At 44.5% G+C, this 19,694-nt stretch overlaps 1 protein-coding gene across 24 annotated transcripts in view; it reads right to left on the bottom strand.

The window, feature by feature from the left end:
* The window catches only part of Clip1 (CAP-Gly domain containing linker protein 1), a 117,803-nt gene that overhangs the window by 84,215 nt on the left and 13,894 nt on the right, over positions 1-19,694 (bottom strand). For 22 of the 24 annotated variants that reach the window (XM_036172417.1, XM_036172439.1, XM_036172431.1 and 19 more), the window contains exon 2: positions 564-746. In XM_036172417.1, the coding sequence (XP_036028310.1) occupies positions 564-648 (85 nt within the window). In that variant the 5' untranslated portion in view covers positions 649-746. Of the gene's footprint in view, positions 1-563; positions 747-14,966; positions 15,123-18,053; positions 18,284-19,694 lie in introns of those variants that run through there. The other 2 variants (XM_036172418.1, XM_036172419.1) reach the window with 2 other exon arrangements.

The raw sequence follows: 19,694 nt of genomic DNA, 5'->3' as shown, positions 1-19,694 counted from the left end.
TTCATCGAAACTTTTTCAAATATTGATTTTTATAAAGTTGTCTTTTCATAAAATAAAAAACATCTTCAAATTCAATGCCTTTATACAGGATAATGTATGATCGATCGATCGCTCAGTGATTAAGAGTGCCTGCTGCTCTTGCAGAGGACCTGAGTTCAGCTCCCAGCACCCATGTCAGGTGACTCAAAACCACCTATAATTCCAGCTCTAGGGGATCTGATGCCCTCTTCTGGACTCTTCCAGTAACTGCACACGCATGCACATGCACATACACACACACACACACACACACACACACACACACGCACGCACACGCACACGCGCGCGCGCACACACACACACACAAATAAATGATAAAACAAATCTTTTTTAAAAAAATTAAAAGTAACAGGGCATGGTGCACACCTTTGATCCTAGCACTCAGGCTGGCAGAGGCAGGCAAAACCCTTTGTTCAAGGCCAGCCTGGTCTACAGAGTGAGTTTCAGGACACAGGGCTATTCCGAGAAGCCCTGTCTCAAAAATGAAATAATTAAAAATAAACAAAGAAGAAGTGAAACGTTACCAGCGGCAGATGTCTTCAAGGCTGAGCTCCCAGGCCTGAGGATCTTGGTAGGGGCCTTCAGCCCACTTGGTTTTAGCATACTCATTTTCTCGGAAGGTCAGAGCTCCCCGTTGCCACTATCTTTCCCCAGTCATCCGTACAAATGTGGGTGTTTCTATAGAGAACTTGGTCTCTCGACTCAATCTGGAAAGAGAAAGAGAACAGGGACGATAGTTATTCCAAACTGGGCACAGTAGTGCTGGGAGAGAATCACAGGAAGAAGTGATTTTGTTTGTTGGGGGCAGGGGGGGGGACGGGACTTCTGGAGAACTCAAAAATTTTTAAGAATGTAAAGGAACTCTAAGGTGTTTCACAATTATTGCTATACTCATTCTTGTCTTCTATTTGGAGTTACAAAGGTGTTTTGTTTGAGATCAAGTCTCACTATGTAGCTCTGGCTGTCCTGGAACAACATAGATCAGGCTAGCTTTGAACTCACAAAGATCCACCCGCCTCTCTAGTGCCAAGATTAAACTCCCTCCCTGCTCTAGGGTTATAGGATTGTACCACCACACATGGCTGGGAGTTAGGAGATTTGCAATCTTCATTTTACATTACAAGGGGCTCCCAGAACCAAGTGCCTCTAATTCAGATACTTAAAGACGTGGGTGCCAGGGCCGGAGAGTTTGTTCAGTTAGGAGCACTTATTATTCCTGCAAAGGACCCGGGTTTGATTCCTAGCACCCACAAGGAGGTGCACCACCCCCTCAGGAACTAGGCATTCATGTGGTACACAGACATACATACATGCAGGCAAAACACACATATGCACTAAATAATAAGGGAGTGATAGCACAGGTTGTGGGGGGACTGGGGGGGGAGGGAGGGAGGGGAAACTATGATAGGGCTGGAAAAAATAAATTAATTTAATAAAAAGAAAAACCTGGGTGCCAAGTAAGCATGTTCAATATTTGCTGTTTTTTTGTTTTGTTTTGTTTTGTTTCCAGACAGGGTTTCTCTGTGTAGCTTTGCGCCTTTTCTGGAACTTGAACTCACAGAGATCCGCCTGCCTCTGCCTCCCGGGTGCTGGGATCAAAGGCATGTGCCACCACCGCCCGGCTAGTATTTGCTGTCTTGATTACTACTGTTTCAACAATGCACTAAGGGTTAGGAATACCAAAGCCTGATTTGCAGCCTATGGAAAGACCAGTCTATGCCCAGAGCAGCAACACCACTGTGCGTTAACATCAAGGGTTTACATACACAAAATAGGCATCTCCACAGGCAATTATCAGACATATTGGTGTTCACAGTGTGAAGTATCAGCACCACGTAGAACTTGTGAGAAAGGAGGATCTCAAACCTACAGAAACAAACCCTGGGTGGGCTCTGCTATCTGTAGTTTAATAAGCCATTCGGGTGATTCTGATGGGAGCATTTGAGAACCACTACTCAATTAATGATCAAAAAATAATCGGAGGTTCAATTTCTCAATTACATGCACGTGAATCATCCACAAATGACTCTCAATACCTCTACAGCACCTCAGAAGTTTACCTCCTTCTGTGGCTCTGTTTCAAGGGTTCTCCCTGTCTGCAATGTCCTTTCCAAGTCTCCAGCTTAGCCTGCTCAAATCTGCACTCACCTGCCATACAAAACCTACTCAGCTCCTCACCAATGAGAATGTATTTGACTTTGTTTCCCATACAGTGTCCATTCTGTTTAGTCTGTGTGCTATTTGTGACAGAGTCTCATGGATCCTGGATACCAGTTCTTTCCTTTAAGTAGGTTCTGGGAATAGAACTCAGATGTCAGACTTGTGTGGAAATGTCTTTACCCCACTGAGCCATCTCATGGCCGTTTGGCTGTTTCTCCATTTCCGAAACAAGGGCCTCACACTGTAGTACTGACTGGCCTCAAACTCTCTGCTCTTCTCTGGCGTTGGTCTTCCTGAGTGCTGGGATTACAGGCGAGCCACCACACCCCACTGAGTCTGTATGCTTTTCACAGCATCTAGCACATAGCTGCCTCTGTGTGGACTGCGGATTCTCTGGGAAGAAGCTATAGTCATCTTTATATTTCCTACAACAATTAATAAGCAACATTCACTAAAGAGAATTAAAAATAAAAGCTCCAGATCTTTACTCCAAAATTAGCTGGGGTATACCTAGTATGTTTTCAATTATGCTTCTTGCTCATTACAGATGACAGAATAATAATGATAGACACAGACATCTGGAACTTACAATGTAGCTGGGGAGAAAAGATCCACATCCGCAAAAATAAATAAGCATACAATGTGACTTATGAGAAATACCAAACCATGTGACTCCCCTGAAAACGTCCTGGAACACCGAAAGAATAAAGTAGGGTGGAAGGAAAGGCTTCACCAGCAAGGTGAGGCATGTGTGAGCTGAAAGGAAATACACATCACACGGTCAGGAGACCAAGGAAGAAGGAGGGAGGGCAGCACCCGGAACTGACAGCCAGTTCAGCTGGACCAACACCAGAAGATTCTCAGAAGAAATCAAGTTTAAAAGGTAAATTGAAGGAGAGAGGCTCAAGAACCTCAGATCAATCTAAGAAACTGATCGACTTCCTAACCTTCCACCTCAATGCAAAGCCTTTATTTCAAGAGTCTACCAGGACAATGAGCACTGTCCAGTGTCCTGGACCTTGTATTTATTTCACATGTGTGTTTCCATGACTTTAGTCTAGCCGCTGTTAACAAGCAACGTCTGAAACCAAGCGTTGGCAGCCTTCCCTGTACCATTTGAAACCCTAACTTATCAAGGTAATTAGTACAGGCAAGAGCTGGGCGCTGCCAGCATCGGGCTAGTTCAGGAAAGAAGAGTCCTGAGCATCAGTGTCGATGCTCACACTGTGACTACCGGGGAAGGTTATCATCTACAACTCTTGTTGTTGTTGTTATCACTTGTTTGCTTTGTTTTCGAGACAGGGTTTCTCTGTAACTAGCCTGCCTTTCCTAGATCTCACTCTGTAGCCCAGGCTGGCCTTGAACTCCCAGAGATCGCCTGCCTCTGCCTCCCGAGTGCTGGGATTAAAGGGGTACATCACTATGCCCGGCTGTGCAGCCACGCCTGGCTCATCTAAAACTCTTAAGATGACACTCTGGGGGGCTGGAGAGATGGCTCAGGGGTTAAGAGCACTAGCTGTTCTTCCAAAGGTCCTGAGTTCAATTCCCAGCAACCACATGGTGGCTCACAGCCATCTATAATGAGATCTGGTGCCCTCTTCTGGCCTGTAGATATACATGCAGGTAGAACACTATGCATAATAAATAAATAAAATCTTTAAAAAAAAAAAAAAAAGGATGACACTCTGGCAAAGACCAGCACAGCTGTGAAGACTAGCTACCGCTGGGCACAAGAGTCCAAATCCAGCTTTTCCTATTACATGGCACAGGGTGTGGACTAGGATGAATATATTCTACCTTTACTTGATACATTTTTTAAAATTATTTATTATATATACAGAAGCGGGGCCAGATCTCATTACAGATGGTTGTGAGCCACCATGTGGTTGCTGGGAATTGAACTCAGGACCTCTGGAAGAGCAGTCAGTGCTCTTAACCTCTGAGCCACCTCTCCAGCCTGATACATTTTTTGGTACCTTAACATAAACTACTCCCCCAATCAGTGAGACTAAATGCTCAATATTCTGCCTCTGTGTTTTCAAATATGGTAGCCATCAGCTACACTTTGCTTTTTTTTTTTTTTTTCCCTTTTGGTTTTGTCTTGTTGAGATAGGGCCTCACAATGAAGCCCTGGATAGCCTGAAAGTTACCATGCAGATCAGGCTGGCCTAGAACGCATACAGATCTGCCTGCCTCAGCCTCCCAAGTGCTGGGATTACGGGCATACATGGCCATGCCTACCCTACTTTTTTTCTTTTTTAAAGATTTACCACCCCTCTCTGTATGCAATCATGCATACAGAGCCAGAAGAAAGCATAATACACTCTAGACGTGGTTGTGAGCTACCTGACTGAGGGGCTGGAAAACCAACTCCAGCCCTCTCCAGACCTCCATGGATAGCAAGCATTCTTTACCTTGGAACCATGAATCTAGCCCCTACATGTTACACTGAATGGCTCAGTCACATTCAAATGTACAATTAGCTGGCCGCAGTGCCACAAAGCGAAGTTTCCAGCCTTTCACACAGGACAAATAGTTCTACTGGACAACAGCATTCCACAACCTCCTCCACCCAAAGGTTCTCTCCTTGCCAAAGAATCTACCATAGCAAGTGACTGACTGAGTAGCAGGACAGGTCAGCAAACAGGAGAGCACTTATTGCTCTTGCAAAGGACCCAGTTTGTCTCCCTGCACCCAGGTCAGGCAGCCACAGTTACCTGTAACTCCAGTTCCAGGGGCTCTGTCGATCCCTCTGACCTACATACCTACATACACGAAAACATTTATACACATAAAAATCAATAAAAACATTTTAAAGGTGACTGCCTGAGACCAACATGGTGGTGTAAGCCTTTGATCCCAGCACTCAGGAGGCAGAAGCAGAAGGATCTCTGTGAGTTCAAGGCCACCCTGATCTAACTAGTGAGTTCCAAGACAGCCAGAATTACAAAGAAAGACACACAAAAAAGTGACTGCCTGAGGAAACACTAAATACTTCACCAAGAAAATGCCTCAACCAATTGTTTTGAGACCAAGTCTTTTGTATCTGAAGCTGACCTAAAACTTGGTATGTAGCCAAGGATGACCTTGAACCTGGGTCCTGTGGCCTCTATCTCTCCAATTCTGGGATTACAAGCACCCACCACCAAGCAGTTTCTGTGATGCTGGGGATAGAGCCCAGGGTTCACGCACACTAGACAAGCACTCTAGTAACTAAGTTATATCTCCCACCTTTCAAAATGTTTCAACTCTATTTTCAGAAGTAATTGTCATTGCAGAGCTTTGAGGCGGCTGAGGCAAGAGGAATACCAGTTCAAAATCAGCCTGAGCTACAGAGCGAGGCCCTACTTTAAGAAAAGCAAGCAAATAAGTGAATGAAGCAAGTTCAGGGGCACCTTGTTGGTGGTCCGAGATGTTAGTGGTGTGACTCTACAACAAAACCCGGATCAGAATATCTCAAAGTTAAATGGATGTGCAGCTACCAAACAAAGCAAAATAGACCCAAGGCCCACAGGGAAAAGTCCAACAGTTCCGAAACTTAATGGCTGTGTCACCTTAATAAACAGTGCCTGCCCACGGGAAAGGCATCGTGTGGGCGTATATAAACTTCTGTTTTTTCAGTTAGTCACACCCAAGGAGGTGGCTCAGACCTGTGATGACAGAAATTGGGGGGAAAAAAAGGAGGACAGTCACAAGTTCTAGGCCAACCCGGGCTACGTAGTGAGGCCTTGCTTCAAAAGGCCAAAAGGAGGAGAGTGAGACGCCTTTCCAAGAAAAGTCACGCTGCTTTGTAGTCTTGCTTTCCAAACAATACTGGTGTGCGTGAGTGTGTGTGTGTGTGTGTGACATATGTCTGTTTGTGCTTATGTATATGGGTGTGTGTAAAACCCAAGAGTTTGCATTTACAACACTGAATGATGTCTTATAGTTTATTTTCCAGCCAAGAACTATTTGTAAAATGTTTATCTTTAGAACTTACATCACCTCTGAGATTTAAAATAGCTGCTGTTTCCCTTGCACTCTCCCCCTCCCCCCTCTTCCCCCTCCCCCCTCCCTCCCCTTCCCCCTCTCCCCCCTCTCCCCTCCTCCCTCTCCCCCCCTCCCCCCTCGTACTCTTAACAGGAAGCAGGGAGACCATCTCCTTCCAAGCACCAAGCAGTACCAGGGAGCAGAGCATGACTTGGACTACACCATCTCTTCTTGCTCCCTCTCATTCAAGGGTTTACACTTCCGCCCCAAAACAGGAAGCTGTGTTGCTCAACATCGATGCTGAAGAAACTGGCTGTCTGTCCTGGGTGCCTTACGGAATTACATGGAGATAAGGGCTGGCCTGAAATTTTTTGTGCTGTGATTAATACCTTAGATTTGTAATTTAACTCGGATCTGATCTAGAACTCAAGACTAAAGGAGCAAGATATTTATGTCAAAGAATCTGATAACCTTAGATGACCTGTCCTTGGGTTTAAAAAAAAAAAAAAAAGAAAAAGAAAAAAGTGCTTTATATTTCTTAAGCTTTGCTTACAGTTACAGTTCCAGAAAGTAGGGCATTCTTCTACTCCAAGAAAGTGTTCACCCTCTATGAAATTATGGTTTAGTCCACATTTGTCTTGTGTGTGAGTGGGGGGTGGGGGTGTTTGTTTTATTTGGATTTGTTTGTTTGCTTGGTTTCCAAATGCTTCTTATTATTATTTTTAAGTGTGTGTGTTAGAGAATGTGAGTGTAGGTGCCTTCAGAGATCAGCAGTATCAGATCCCCACGGAACTGGAGTTATAGGCAGTTATGAGCTGGGAACCAACCTTGGGACTCTTCACAAGAGCAGTGCACGCTCTTACCACTAAGCTGTCTCTCCAGTCCCTTGTTTGCTTTAAGAAAAAAAATGATTTACTTACTGGGGAGAGGCACGTGTGTGTGGACGTCAGAGAATTACTGGCCAGAGTCAGCTCACTCTTCCCACCATAGAGGTTGGTTCTAGGGATTTCACTCAGGCAGGCAACTTTGGCAGCAAGCACCTTTACCTGCTGCGCCATCTCCACAGCCCTTGGGTTTTGCTGAGCCAAGGAATGCTATGGCCTAAGCTTCCTCAAATTTCTGGCAATCTTCCTGCCTCAGCCTCTCACAGTGCTGGACGGAACCATCCCGGCTTTGTGTACATGCTCTATCAAATATATTGTTACAGTTCAATATCTAGATGACACCACCACCTAGAACAATGGTTCTCCACCTTCCTAATGCTGCAACCCTTCAATACAGTTCCTCATGTTGTGCTGACCCCCAATCATAAAGTGATTTTCATTACTACTTCATAATGTTAAATTTGCTTCTGTTATGAATCATAACGTAAATACCTGTGTTTTCCGACGGTCTTAGCTTACCCCTGTGAAAGGGCCACTCAATCCCCAAAGGAGTCAAGACCCACAGGTTGAGAACTATTGGTCTAGAGGCTGTTTCAACCATGAGAATGGTGCCCATGTTTGGCAAGCACCACAATGATTAGTTATCACTAGTTTCAAGAATTCAAGGTTCCCTAGCCAGTGGTGGCGCCTGCCTTTAATTCCATGCGGATCTCTGTGAGTTCAAGGCAAGTGGTCTACAGATTTGAGTTCCAGGACAGCCAGGGATACAGAGAGAAACTCTGACTCAAACAAACAAACAAACAAAAAGAATTCAAGGTCCCCATTTTCCTCAGATACACTCTCTCTCTAAACCTTGTTTGAACAGGAATTACAGATGGTCTTCTGTTCGAAACAAATGTTTAAAGATTGAATACAGTTCAATATCTCAACCTTCGCAAAATATAGGTCATATGTTTACTATGTACTCTTTTAAATTTTTAAAGATTTATTTTATTTATTATGTATACAGTATTATGCCTGCATGTATCCCTGCAGGCCAGAAGAGGGCACCAGGTATCATTACAAGTGGTTGTGAGCCACCATGTGGTTGCTGGGAATTGAACTCAGAACCTCTAGAAGAGCAGTCAGCGCTCTTAACCACTGTGCCATCTCTCCAGCCCCCTATGTACTCTTTTGAACAAGCGATCACCTAAAACCTGCCTCCTAAAAGTAAAAGTAGGAACACTGAGTCTGGAGAGCTGAGGCAGCAGCACCTTAGAGCACTCATCTGCTCGGGCAGAGGACCTGGGGTGGTTCCCAGAACCCACCTAGTGGCTCACAGTGGTTTGCAACCCCAGTTCCAAGGGTTCCCTCTTCTTCCCTCCTTGGGCTCCTGCATGCACAAGGTATACATACATTCATGCAGGCTTATGCCCATGCATAAAAAAAAAAAATTGAAGTGAGAATATTTAAAACATGTAGTTAAAGAAACTATTTCTTGTAGCAGAAAAGAATGGGTGAGTTAGTAGGTTCGGGGGTTTTTTGTTGTTGTTGTTGTTGTTTTTTGGTGTTTTTTTGTTTTGTTTTGTTTTTTAAGGGATATAACCATGCTAGGAAAGTACTGTCTATATACCCAGCCCAATTATTTGGACCTTAAAAATAAACAACAATTTAAAAAAAAAAAAAAAAAACCTAAGGAACTCTAGTAATTACTACTTCTCACAGTTTGGAGGTGAGATCAGTGTCACCCAACATTTTATGCAAAGCACAAAAAGGTGTCACTGTTCTAGCTGCAGCAAACTACCATTTCAAGACACCAGAGGGCCATTCCCTTCTGCTCAGACTTGGCACCAAGTGACCCACCTTAACAACCACCCAAGGAGATCTTGTAAAGAGAAATTCAAAACCTAAAGTCAGTTCTATTCTCCCTACATAGAGATATCTGCAAGAGCCAGGGCGGTGGTGGCGCACGCCTTTAATGCCAGCACTCGAGAGGTGGAGGCAGGCGGATCTCTGTGAGTTCGAGGCCAGCCTGCTGGTCTACAGAGTAAGTTCCAGGTCAGCCATGACTACAGAGAAACCCTGATTCTAAAAGCTTTATTTTAAAAAAAGAAAGAAAGAAAAAGAAAAGAAAAAACTAATCTATGGCTGGAGAGATGGCTCAATGGTTAAGAACACTGGCTGCTCTTGCAGAGAACCCACATGGTTGTTTACAACCACCAGTTGTAATTCTACTTCCAGGGCATGTACAGCCCTCTTCTGACCTCCACAGGCATAAGCCACACACCTGGTGCACAGATAAATATGCAGGCAAAACACTCATGCACATAAAAATAAATATTTTTAAAATATTCCTTTAAAAAATTATCTAAAGCAGTTAAATACTGCCCCCAGGTAAAAATTCACTTCTAACTGGCAATTTCAGGGATTTTGCTTGCTTGCTTTCTTCCTGGTTTTGTAATAGTCTCACATAACCCTGCACTTGGTATGTAGCTAAGGCTGGAACTGAATCCTGACCCTCCTTATCTGATTCCCAAGTGCTGGAAGGAGCAATTTCAAATTTCTAAGTCTGTGTGTATAAGTTACCTCATTCCTAAAATCTGCACGTTTAAGAAAACAGGGACACATGACTAGGAAAAACAAGGAGCATCTAGAACAGTGCTGTAAAAGCAATCTACCAGATGTGAGTACACAAGTTTAAGTCTAGTCTGGGTTACACAGCCTATCTCAAAACACAAAAGCAACAGCCAGGGCTACACAGAGAGAGTCTCTCTGTCTCTCTCTCTCTCTCTCTCTCTCTCTCTCTCTCTCTCTCACACACACACACACACACACACACACACTTAAAAATTTGCACAAACAAAGCCTATAATGCATGCACTTAGGAGATAGAAACAAAAGGATCATGAGTTCAAGGCCAGCCTGGGATCTATATCAAGTTCAAAGCCAGCCAGAAGACTATAAGACCATGTCTCAAAACCAAAAAAAATAATTACTAGGATTAAAGCTCTTAATCTTCCCAATTGGAGTCAACCACTGAAGGTTAAAAGACTTAATTCCTACTTTACTTCCTGTTTTTGTTTCTTTTCTTGAGACAGCATTTCTCTATTCTGTAGCTCTGGCTGTCCTGGAACTTGCTACATAGATCAGACTAGCTGAGAACAGAGATCCACCTGCCTCTGCCTCCCAAGTGCTGGGATTAAAGACGTGCGCCACTCCACTCAGCTCCTAAATAAAATACAGACGGTGACAATTTATCAAGTGTTTGTTTCAGGAATCTGGGAACAGTTCTCTATGAATGTTTCCCCTTCGGTGCCAGTGACCAAACCCAGGGTCTTGAGCACGAAAGGAAAACACTTGGCCAATCAGACAGTTCCTGCAACCCCATGACATTTCTGTTTGCTCAAAGAACAAGAGGTGCAGGCCTGTATTCCCAGCACTGGTGAAGGAATGTCACAAGTTTGAGAGGCCAGCCCGGGCAGCCCGGGCAGCCAAGGTAAGACCTAAGGAAACCTATGTTAACCTTCCAGGTATCTGCACGAACTCACGCTGGTTCTTACAGCTCCACCTGTAAAACAATCATCAAAACTCCGTGTTGACAGCTCCTCAGCTGTGATGGGTCTCAACTCAACGTCTGTAGGTCATAAATTATTTATACTCCGGATAACTGGATCTAACCGTTCCAAATTGTTATTGCCTGATGTTAAAGACACATTTTCACAGAACTAAAAATATTATGTCTATTTGCAGAGAAATGTGATGGCAAGTTACATAACAGAGCACTGACGACCCAGAGTGAAGGCACACTGCTGCTCATCTGAGGTTTCGACCTGTGCTTCCCTGCCAAGGATAGCCACAATGGTTTTCTTACCATTATATAATTCTCCAAATTGTGTAATCTGAATACATAAATATAAAAAACAGAGACATCGTGTCTACTTTTTATCTATAGAACTATAGAAAATTCAACCCAAATCAACTGATAGAGGACAGACTGGTACCTCATGGTGCCTATGGAATCAGGCCATGCCTCAGCTAACATCTTCCTAGAAGCTAAGAAACATTTTGAACTATCTGGCTGTGAGGTCATGCTGGTGACCTCACAAATGGGAATTCTGATGTTTGTCTGCCTCTCTAGCCTCACCCCTTTAAAGAAAAAAAGAGAAGGTTCTATATTACTGAACCCAGAGCTGATGCCAAAAGTATATGTGCTTTGTCTCAAGACATCTTCCTCCCACCAGACAGGAGCATCTGCTGCTGCGGAGGCAGAGCAACACAGGTGAGTGTACACACATACACACACACACATCACTCTAAGAGCTCAACACCAGTAACACAGGGACACAGTCTTCCAGATTGCACATTGTTATTTTGGTTCAGCTACAAATACCGTTTTCTTTTTTGTCCTAGAAAATTAGGCTACAGTGAGGAACTCTGAAAACTGAGTAGGAAGCTAATCACAAGCTGAAAATAACTGCTGCCCTTGCCCTGCCTCTGGTACACTGAGAAGCCACCAGCCCTAATATTTACTGTTTACCAAGGAGCGGAGTAAAGACTAAAATGTGGAGCAAGTTCATTTTTCAAACGTATTAATTTGACATCCCAAATGCAGTTTCCCTGCCTCTTCCCCTAGTCCTCCACTCCTCCTCTCTGCCCCCCCCCCCAAATCCACATCCTCCTCCATTAGCATTTCATTTTTAAAATGCCCAAAGTTCCTGCAGCCTTGCTGTAGCTCTGGAATATTGTATCTCACTGGAAAAGGGCAAAATGGCCAGCTGCTTGCTGCGTTCCCTTCTGACTTTCAGAGTTTACAACCCAGTATAGAATTATCTCTCTTTTTGCTTTATCTCCTGATTTTTTTTCTAATGGTCTCATCTGCTATTCTCTCTAGTTTGTAAACTAGGCTGTCCTCAAACTCACCATCCTCCTTCCAGAGTCCTGGGATTATAGACACGAGCCACTACACCCCATCCAAATTTTATTATTTTTTTTACTCTTGCAGCATAGAGGAGGAAGCCTAGGACTCTTGTCTAACAGACAAACACTACTGCTGAGCTAAAGGCCCAGACCTAAAGTTTCATTTTGTTTTCCTCTCTCTCTCTCTCTCTTTCTCAATAAGGACTCATGTGTACACACACACACACACACACACACACACACCAGTGGAAAGTCAGAGTACAATTGGTGGGAGTCAATTCTCACCTTCCCTGCACCACAGAGATTGAACTCAAGTCAGGCTTGGGAGCGAGTGCCCTCGCCCACTGAGCCATCTTGCTGGCTCCCTGTTCGTTCTTTCTACCCAGGACAGGACTCAAAGTGTGATCAGTGGCATGCTGTGAGCTAGCACCTGGCCTGTCCATTCACAAGGCCCATTTTACTTTCTCCTTCTTCCTGAACTCAGACGCATTTCCCAGCTTCCTTGGCACTTCGGTCAACCACATGACTGAACTTTAGCCAACAGAATTAAAGAAGCATGAGAGCAGTGTGCCGTTTCTAGGCCTAGACTACATGCAATGGCCACACTCTGTCCTAGCGGCTTGAGAGATATTGAGTCCGGCAGTCCTGGAAGCACCTGGTGAAGATACCAGAAGAGTGGGATGGCCGAGCCCCACTTCTCTCAATGACTGCTCTCCACTTTCCTATTCTCGACTGGACCGGAGCTCAGTTCACAGGGTTTGCCTACTATGCATGAAGCACCACAGAAACTGGGTGTGAAAACACACACCAATGATCCCAGCACTCTGAGGGTAGAGGGAATGGAGTCAGGAACACCAGAAGTTCCAGATCATCCTCAGCCACACAGCAAGTTCAAGGCCAGGTTAGGATATATAGTGAGAGCCTGTCTAAAAAAAATAAAATAAAAACAAATAGAAAAAAAGACAGATTTGAAAGCACAAAACTATAAATAAAAGTATTCTATATATATAAAATACAAAAGTATAAATAAAAGTATTCAGTAAAGCAAGAAGGCATTTTACTAGCAAGATCAAGATGTGTGAAAAGAAGCCATTGAGCCTTTGGTGACCAACAAGCTTGATAATGTCGGGCAATGGCACTATTCACTCTACCTTTCTATGTCTGAAAATTTTCATGATTAAAAGGTTTTATTATGTGAGATATCTATTTTAGTAAAATCAACCCCCCCCACCGCCCCATTCTCTGCAACTTGCATAAAAAAGGCTTAAGAAATTTACAATCCATCAAAACAAACAGTTCCCCAAATAAGAATGAAGTAACTTATGCTCAGATTAATTAAAAACAAGAGCCTGGCAGTGACAGCTCATGCCTTTGACCCCAGTACTCAGAAGGCAGAGACAGGAAAAACTGCCTATTTTCCCTTGAACTTTTTAGTTTCATTTTATTTTTTTACATACGGTCTTTTGTCTGCATGGATGTGTGTGTATCATGTACATGTTTGGTGCTTAAGGAGGTTAGAAGAGGGTGTCAGATCTCTTGGGACTAGAGTTATACATACATGGTCATGAGCAGCCATGTGGGTGCTGGAAATAGAACCCAGGTCTTCTGCAAGAGCAGTAAGTGCCCTTAATCTCAGGCCATCTCTCCAGGCCCCCAAGAATAATCTTTCTTTTGTAACAGGGCCTTGCTAAGTAGTCCAGGCTAGCCTTGAATTCACAGCAATCCTCCTGCCTTAGCCTCCAGAGTGCTGGGATTACAGGCACACACCACCTCACTAGTGCCGAGGCTTTGAGGTGCTAGGCAAGCAGTCGACCAATTAAACCATATCCCCAGCACGAACTCTCATTTTTTTTTTCTTTGTTTTTGTTTTTTGTTTCGCTTTATTTTTCGAGACAGGGTTTCTCTATAGCTTTGGAGCCTGTCCTGGACTAACTTTGTAGACCAGGCTGGCCTCGAACTCACAGAGATCCTCCTGCCTCTGCCTCCCGAGTGCTGGGATTACAGGCGTGCGCCACCTCCGCCCGGCTTGTTTGTTTTTTTAGGACAGGACAGGGTTTCTCTATGTACCATTGCCTGGCCCAAACTCTCATTTTTAAAATGTCATGACGTTCAACACCCCCCACCCCCCCCCCCCCCCCCCACCCCACCCCCCACCCCCCGCACTTGGGAGCCAGAGGCAGGCAGATTTCTGAGTTCAAGGTCAGCCTGGTCTACAGAATGAGATCCAGGACAGTCAGGGATATAAAGAGAAACTCTGTCTCAGAAAAAAACAAAAAAGAAACAAACAAAACAAAACAAAAACCAAGTCATGCCTCAAGCCAGGCATGGGTGGCTCATGCTTGTAATCCCAGCACACAGGAGGATCAGGAGTTCAAGGACAGCCTGGGCTACCTTAAGGCTTGTCCTAAAACCAAAACAAAAACCCAAAGTCTTGATTCAGGAAGAGCATTCAAGAAGCTGGATGGGGAAATGAGATGTGGTTCCGACTCAGCTAACCGATCTGGAATAACTTATCTAACCCTTACCAGACCTCAGTATTTCCATGTATAACCTGAAGCTACTGATCAATTATTATTTGTTTCCAATTCTACCCTTTGGGGGTTCTACCAATGCCTTAGATTTCAAATCCCAGCAAGGGAAAGGAAAGGGATTCAAAAGTAAAGGAAAGTGATTCTGCCTCGTCTTTGCCAAAGTAAAACTACTCTGCCATCAGCAGAGTGATAAGATCACTCACGCTGTAGTTCCTGGCACTCTCCTGCAGCAGGGGACTGCCCTAAGCAAACCACGCTCTACAGTTCGGCTCAGGCGCTTTGCAGGCTGCTCTTTCCATCTGTAAACTGAAAACACCTCTTTACTCTAAACCTTCTGGTGGGAGGGAAGCAAAGGACAGTTCAAGAATTTGCGGTGAATCTTACCTGCCAGGAGAGGGATTTTAAAACTAAGTTTCCAGAATCAGTCTAACGGGAGCCCAGGCCGACAGCTGTGAGCAACAGCAGCACAAGGGCTCAACCCCCTTACCTGGAGACAGCTGCACCCTGAAGATTCTGCTCTAACCGATGCTAGCCAGGAACTGAGAATCTGGGGTGTCTGGAGTCCCGCTGATGATTGTCAAGTCAAGCTTGACAGAAGTCAGACCGTGTTCTAACACCATCTCCTCGGTCCTGGGCAGTTCATTCAGAGCTTAATTCTGTCCCCCAAGTCATGGTTACGTAAGTGTGACTACATGGTTATGCTGTGTCACTTGCTGTCCCCCCGCCCCCAACACAGAAGGGGCAGTGTAACCTGAGCTGCTGGGCTGTGGCCACAGAAAACACCAAGACAACTGGGTAGCTTTCCAAAGGCCTTCATCGCACAGCAGAGAGGAGCCTACTCCGCCTGCTTTTCTCTCAGTCCTGTCCTTCATACTGGGAAGACAGAGGCGTTGGCCCGGTTTCTTTAGAGCCTGAGTGAATACCAAAGGTCGGCCTTTCAGTCCGGGGCAGGCTATCAAAGCCCAATCAACAAGTGCACAGGCTGGTTGGGCCCAACTTAACCAGCTCACTTCCTGGCTGAAAAGAGCTGAAGGCCCATGGATGAGAAGTGCAGGGTCATATCTCCCATATAGGATCCTTTACAAACCCACCCACCCTCTACTGCCATGCAAAGGCTTCTGGGAGATCACAAGATTGACTAAGAAGAGAAGGGACAGGAGAGATGGTTGAGGGGTTAAAGGGTTAAGAGAGTGCATACCACCGCAGAGGACTTGAGTTCAATTTCCTGCACCCTTGTCAGGCAGCTAACTGCCTGTAACTCTAGCTCCAGGGGATCTGATGCCTCTAGCCTCTGCAAGCACCTGAGCTCATATACACATACCTGAGTCCCTGCCCCCCCCACACACACACACACACACACAGAGAGAGAGAGAGAGAGAGAGAGACAGACAGACAGACAGACACACAAATCATTTTTTTTTAATTTAAAAAAAAAAAAGGAGCCAGGTGTGGTTGCACACACCTCTACTCACAGCACTCTAGAGACAGAGGCAGACACAGATCTCTATGAGTTCAAGGCCAGCCTAGTCTTATGTAGTAAGGTCAGGGCTATGTAGAGAGAAAACTAAAAAACAAACTGAAAATACAGGGCAGCACAAGCCAACAGCAACAGTCTCTTCTGAGAATTCTCCAGCCCACCTCTTTTCTGAGCTTCAGGGCCACTGGGGAGTGCTCTGGGGCTCAGGGACAACCACATTCCTAGTCTTGCATTTCACGCAGTGACTAAGTTCCTCATGGCCAGGAAGATTTGGCTTGTCCTGCTTCCAAGTAAGTTTATAAGATTATTTGATTTAACCAACTTTTTTCTAAAAATTTATTTATTTATTATGTATATAGCATGTATAACTGCAGGCCAGAAGAGAGCACCAGATCTCATTACAGATGGTTGTGAGCTACGATGTGGTTGCTGGGAATTGAACTCAGGACCTCTGGAAGAGGAGCCAGTGCTCTTAACCTCTGAGCCATCTCTCCAGCCCTCTACAACTGATTTTTTAAAAGTACTGAATTGACTCAACATCAAAACAAGAACCCATAAAATAATGCCAAACGATGCAATTTTCAAACTAAAGCATTAAGTGGAACTACACCTTACCTATGAGCCACTGATGAAGATGATAGCATTATTTTCCCAACTCTGGAGGCTCTTTTTAAAACTAGGCCAAGGAAACTATGAGCAAACTATTCAATTACTACCGCTTGTGAGTGCCATTTGAGCTGGCTGAAAGTCTTAAAGCAGCTAATTACATCTGTTGACACTGCTGTAATTTCCAGAATATCACTGTCCAACAGGAATATATTGCAAGATAAATAAGTAATTCTGGATTTTTTTTTTCCTACTAAATGCTCCCTGGATTTTCTAGTAAGCAAATTATTTAAATAAGAACAAAACACAGCCAGGCATGATGATGCACACCTTTAATCCCAGGTAGACAGACAGCACATCAAGTTCAGAGATGGGTGTGAGCACAATCCTTCTGAAGCACTATTTACATCAGCTTGTTTGGTCTACGCAGGAAACCATGCAGAGGCGGGGAATGTGCTAACCAAAATGTGTAGAGCTCAGAGTGGTGGTACATGCCTGCAATCCCAACACTTGGACACTGAGGCAGGGGACCCAGGTTTTGTTGTTGTTGTTTTAAAGATTTATTTATTTATTATGAATACAGTGTTCTGTCTGCACATATTTATGCAGGCCAGAAGAGGGCACCAGATCTCATTACAGATGGTTGTGAGCCACCATGTGGTTGGTGGGAATTGAACTCAGGACCTTTAGAAGAACAAGCAGTGCTCTTAACCCCTGAGCCATCTATCCAGCCCCCAAGATCCAGTTTGAGATCAGTCTAGTCTGAGTATGAGACACAGTTTCAAAGAAAAGAAAGGAGACTTAAAGGCTGCAGAAGAAACCACAGAAGAAAAGGAAAGGTGGTGGCCGGGCAGTGGTGGCGCATGCCTGTAATCCCAGCACTCGGGAGGCAGAGCCAGGCGGATCTCTGTGAGTTCGAGGCCAGCCTGGAGTGCGAGTTCCAGGACAGGCTCCAAAGCTACACAGAGAAACCCTGTCTCAAAAAACCAATAATAACAATAATAATAATAACAATAATAATAATAATAATAATGAAAAGAAAGGTGAAGAGCATTGCCAAAGTTTCTATTATTCATCTCTTACTGATCTGCTCCCTCATTACCCCTAACTCTCATAGATTGCTTTTGTCTTCGAAACAACCTGTTAGCTGTCATTTAAAATAAATGGAATTCCCAGCCCCTGGGCACACACCTGCAAGTCCCTGGCTGGGGAGACTAAAGCAGAAATCGGTGAGTTCAAGACTAGCTTACGCAGACCAGCATGGATTACAATGGGAATGATGACCCAGGGAAGAAGAGCTGGATCAATTTCATCTAGAGACTACTGGACTTCCAGGTGGAGACAGAACACTCCTCCCTGTGCACCCTGAGGCAGTGAAGTCGAATGACCTAACAGTGTGATTGGCCACTGTCTGTCAAGACCACATTTTTGTGGCCCAGGGAACAAAACCACAAGATACAGAGAGAGCAGAGTCTTTGTGAGGTAGAGTACCTGGAGAGGGATCTCAGCCATCAAGAACCATAATGAGTGACAAGAAGCCACCTTCTGCCATCATTTACTCCAACCTCTCAGAAGCTTGTCCCTGGAACAAGGGAAAATATGTGATGTCACCTAACACAATGAGAGCACAGGTCACAAGAGAGCCACTGTTTCAAACCAATGTAATAACCAGGACATCGGCCAAGGAGAAGTGAGTGAGGCTGAGCACTAGAGTTGGGTTTCAGCAGCAACTTAGGTGTGCTGAGGATCATGGACTAAAATCTTAATTTGAGCAGGATGCTCTTGATGGGATAGAGATCACAAATTTCCGTTCCTTTTTTAAAAGATTATTTAATCTTACGTTAGGACTGTTTTGCCTGAGTGTACGTATGTCAGAAGGGGCCACCTTGTTAATGTTGGGAACTGAACCTGGGGCCTCTGCAAGAGCAGCAAATACTTCTAACCATGGAGCCATCTCTCCAGCCCTCCCAGTTCCTTAACTCTATTTCTAGCAAAGCATTCAAAATCTCAGGAATTTAAAAAAAAAAAAAAAATATTTAAGCTGGGCACGATGGCATATGCCTGTAGTCCCAGCACTTAGGAAGCAGAGGCAGGAGGATTATGAACTTGAAAAATGTTTTTATTAGCTGTGATGGTTTGAATAAAAAGCTGGAGAGCTGGCTCAGCGGTTAAGAGCACTGGCTGCTCTTCCAGAGGACCCGGGTTCAATTCCTAGCACCCACATAGCAGCTCACAGCTGCCTGTAACTCCAGTTCCAGAGAATCTGACATCATTATACCAATGCACATAAAATAAATAAAGTTAAATAAATTATTAAAAAAAAAAGAATGACTTTCATAGGCTTGCATGTTGGAATATTTGTTCCCCAGTTGGTGGAACTGTTTGGGCAGAATTAGGAGGTGTGGCCTTGGTGGAGAGGGTGTGTCACTTGAGGACAGGCTGACATTTCCAAAGACTTGAGCCATTTCCAGTTTCTCTCTCTACCCATATCTCAGCTTCTCCTGCTTCATGCCTTTGCTCCGCCATCATGGATGCCAACTCTCTGAAACCATAAGCCCCAAATTAAATGCTGTCTTTTAAAGGTTGCCTTGGTCATGGTGTCTTTATGACAAGGCATTAGCCTATATTGACTATATAATAACGGGTTTCATCGTGATTCTTTCATGTATGCACATAATACTTTTTAATACTTATTTCTTATTGGAGATGGGCGGGAATGTCTAAGTGTAAAGATCAGAGGACGAATTGCAAGAGTCGGCTCCTTCCTTCCACATGCAGATCTGGAGGACTGAACTCAGGCCGTCAGGTGTGATGACAAATGCCTTCACCCTCTGAGCCGTCATGCCAAACCCCATATAAGGTATTTGATCACATTCACACACCTCCACCTTCTATTAGTCTCCACCTTCTACTTTCGTGGTATGTGTGTGTGTGTGTGTGTGTGTGTGTGTGTGTGTGTGTGTGTGTGTGTGTGTTCCAATGAGTTTCACTAGGGTTGCTTACAGGAGTATGGGCCAGGCATTAAGATATTAGGGGTTAAAAGGAGTTAAGGTACATGGGCACCTTACCAGTGCCCATACCACTGAAGAAAATGTCTCTCATGAGCCACCCCTTCCTCGGTCACTACTAATC

Source organism: Onychomys torridus, chromosome 22 (genome assembly GCF_903995425.1).
Source record: "Onychomys torridus chromosome 22, mOncTor1.1, whole genome shotgun sequence".
NCBI classification, from domain to species: domain Eukaryota; kingdom Metazoa; phylum Chordata; class Mammalia; order Rodentia; family Cricetidae; genus Onychomys; species Onychomys torridus.
This window is presented reverse-complemented; position numbering and strand designations above follow the sequence as displayed.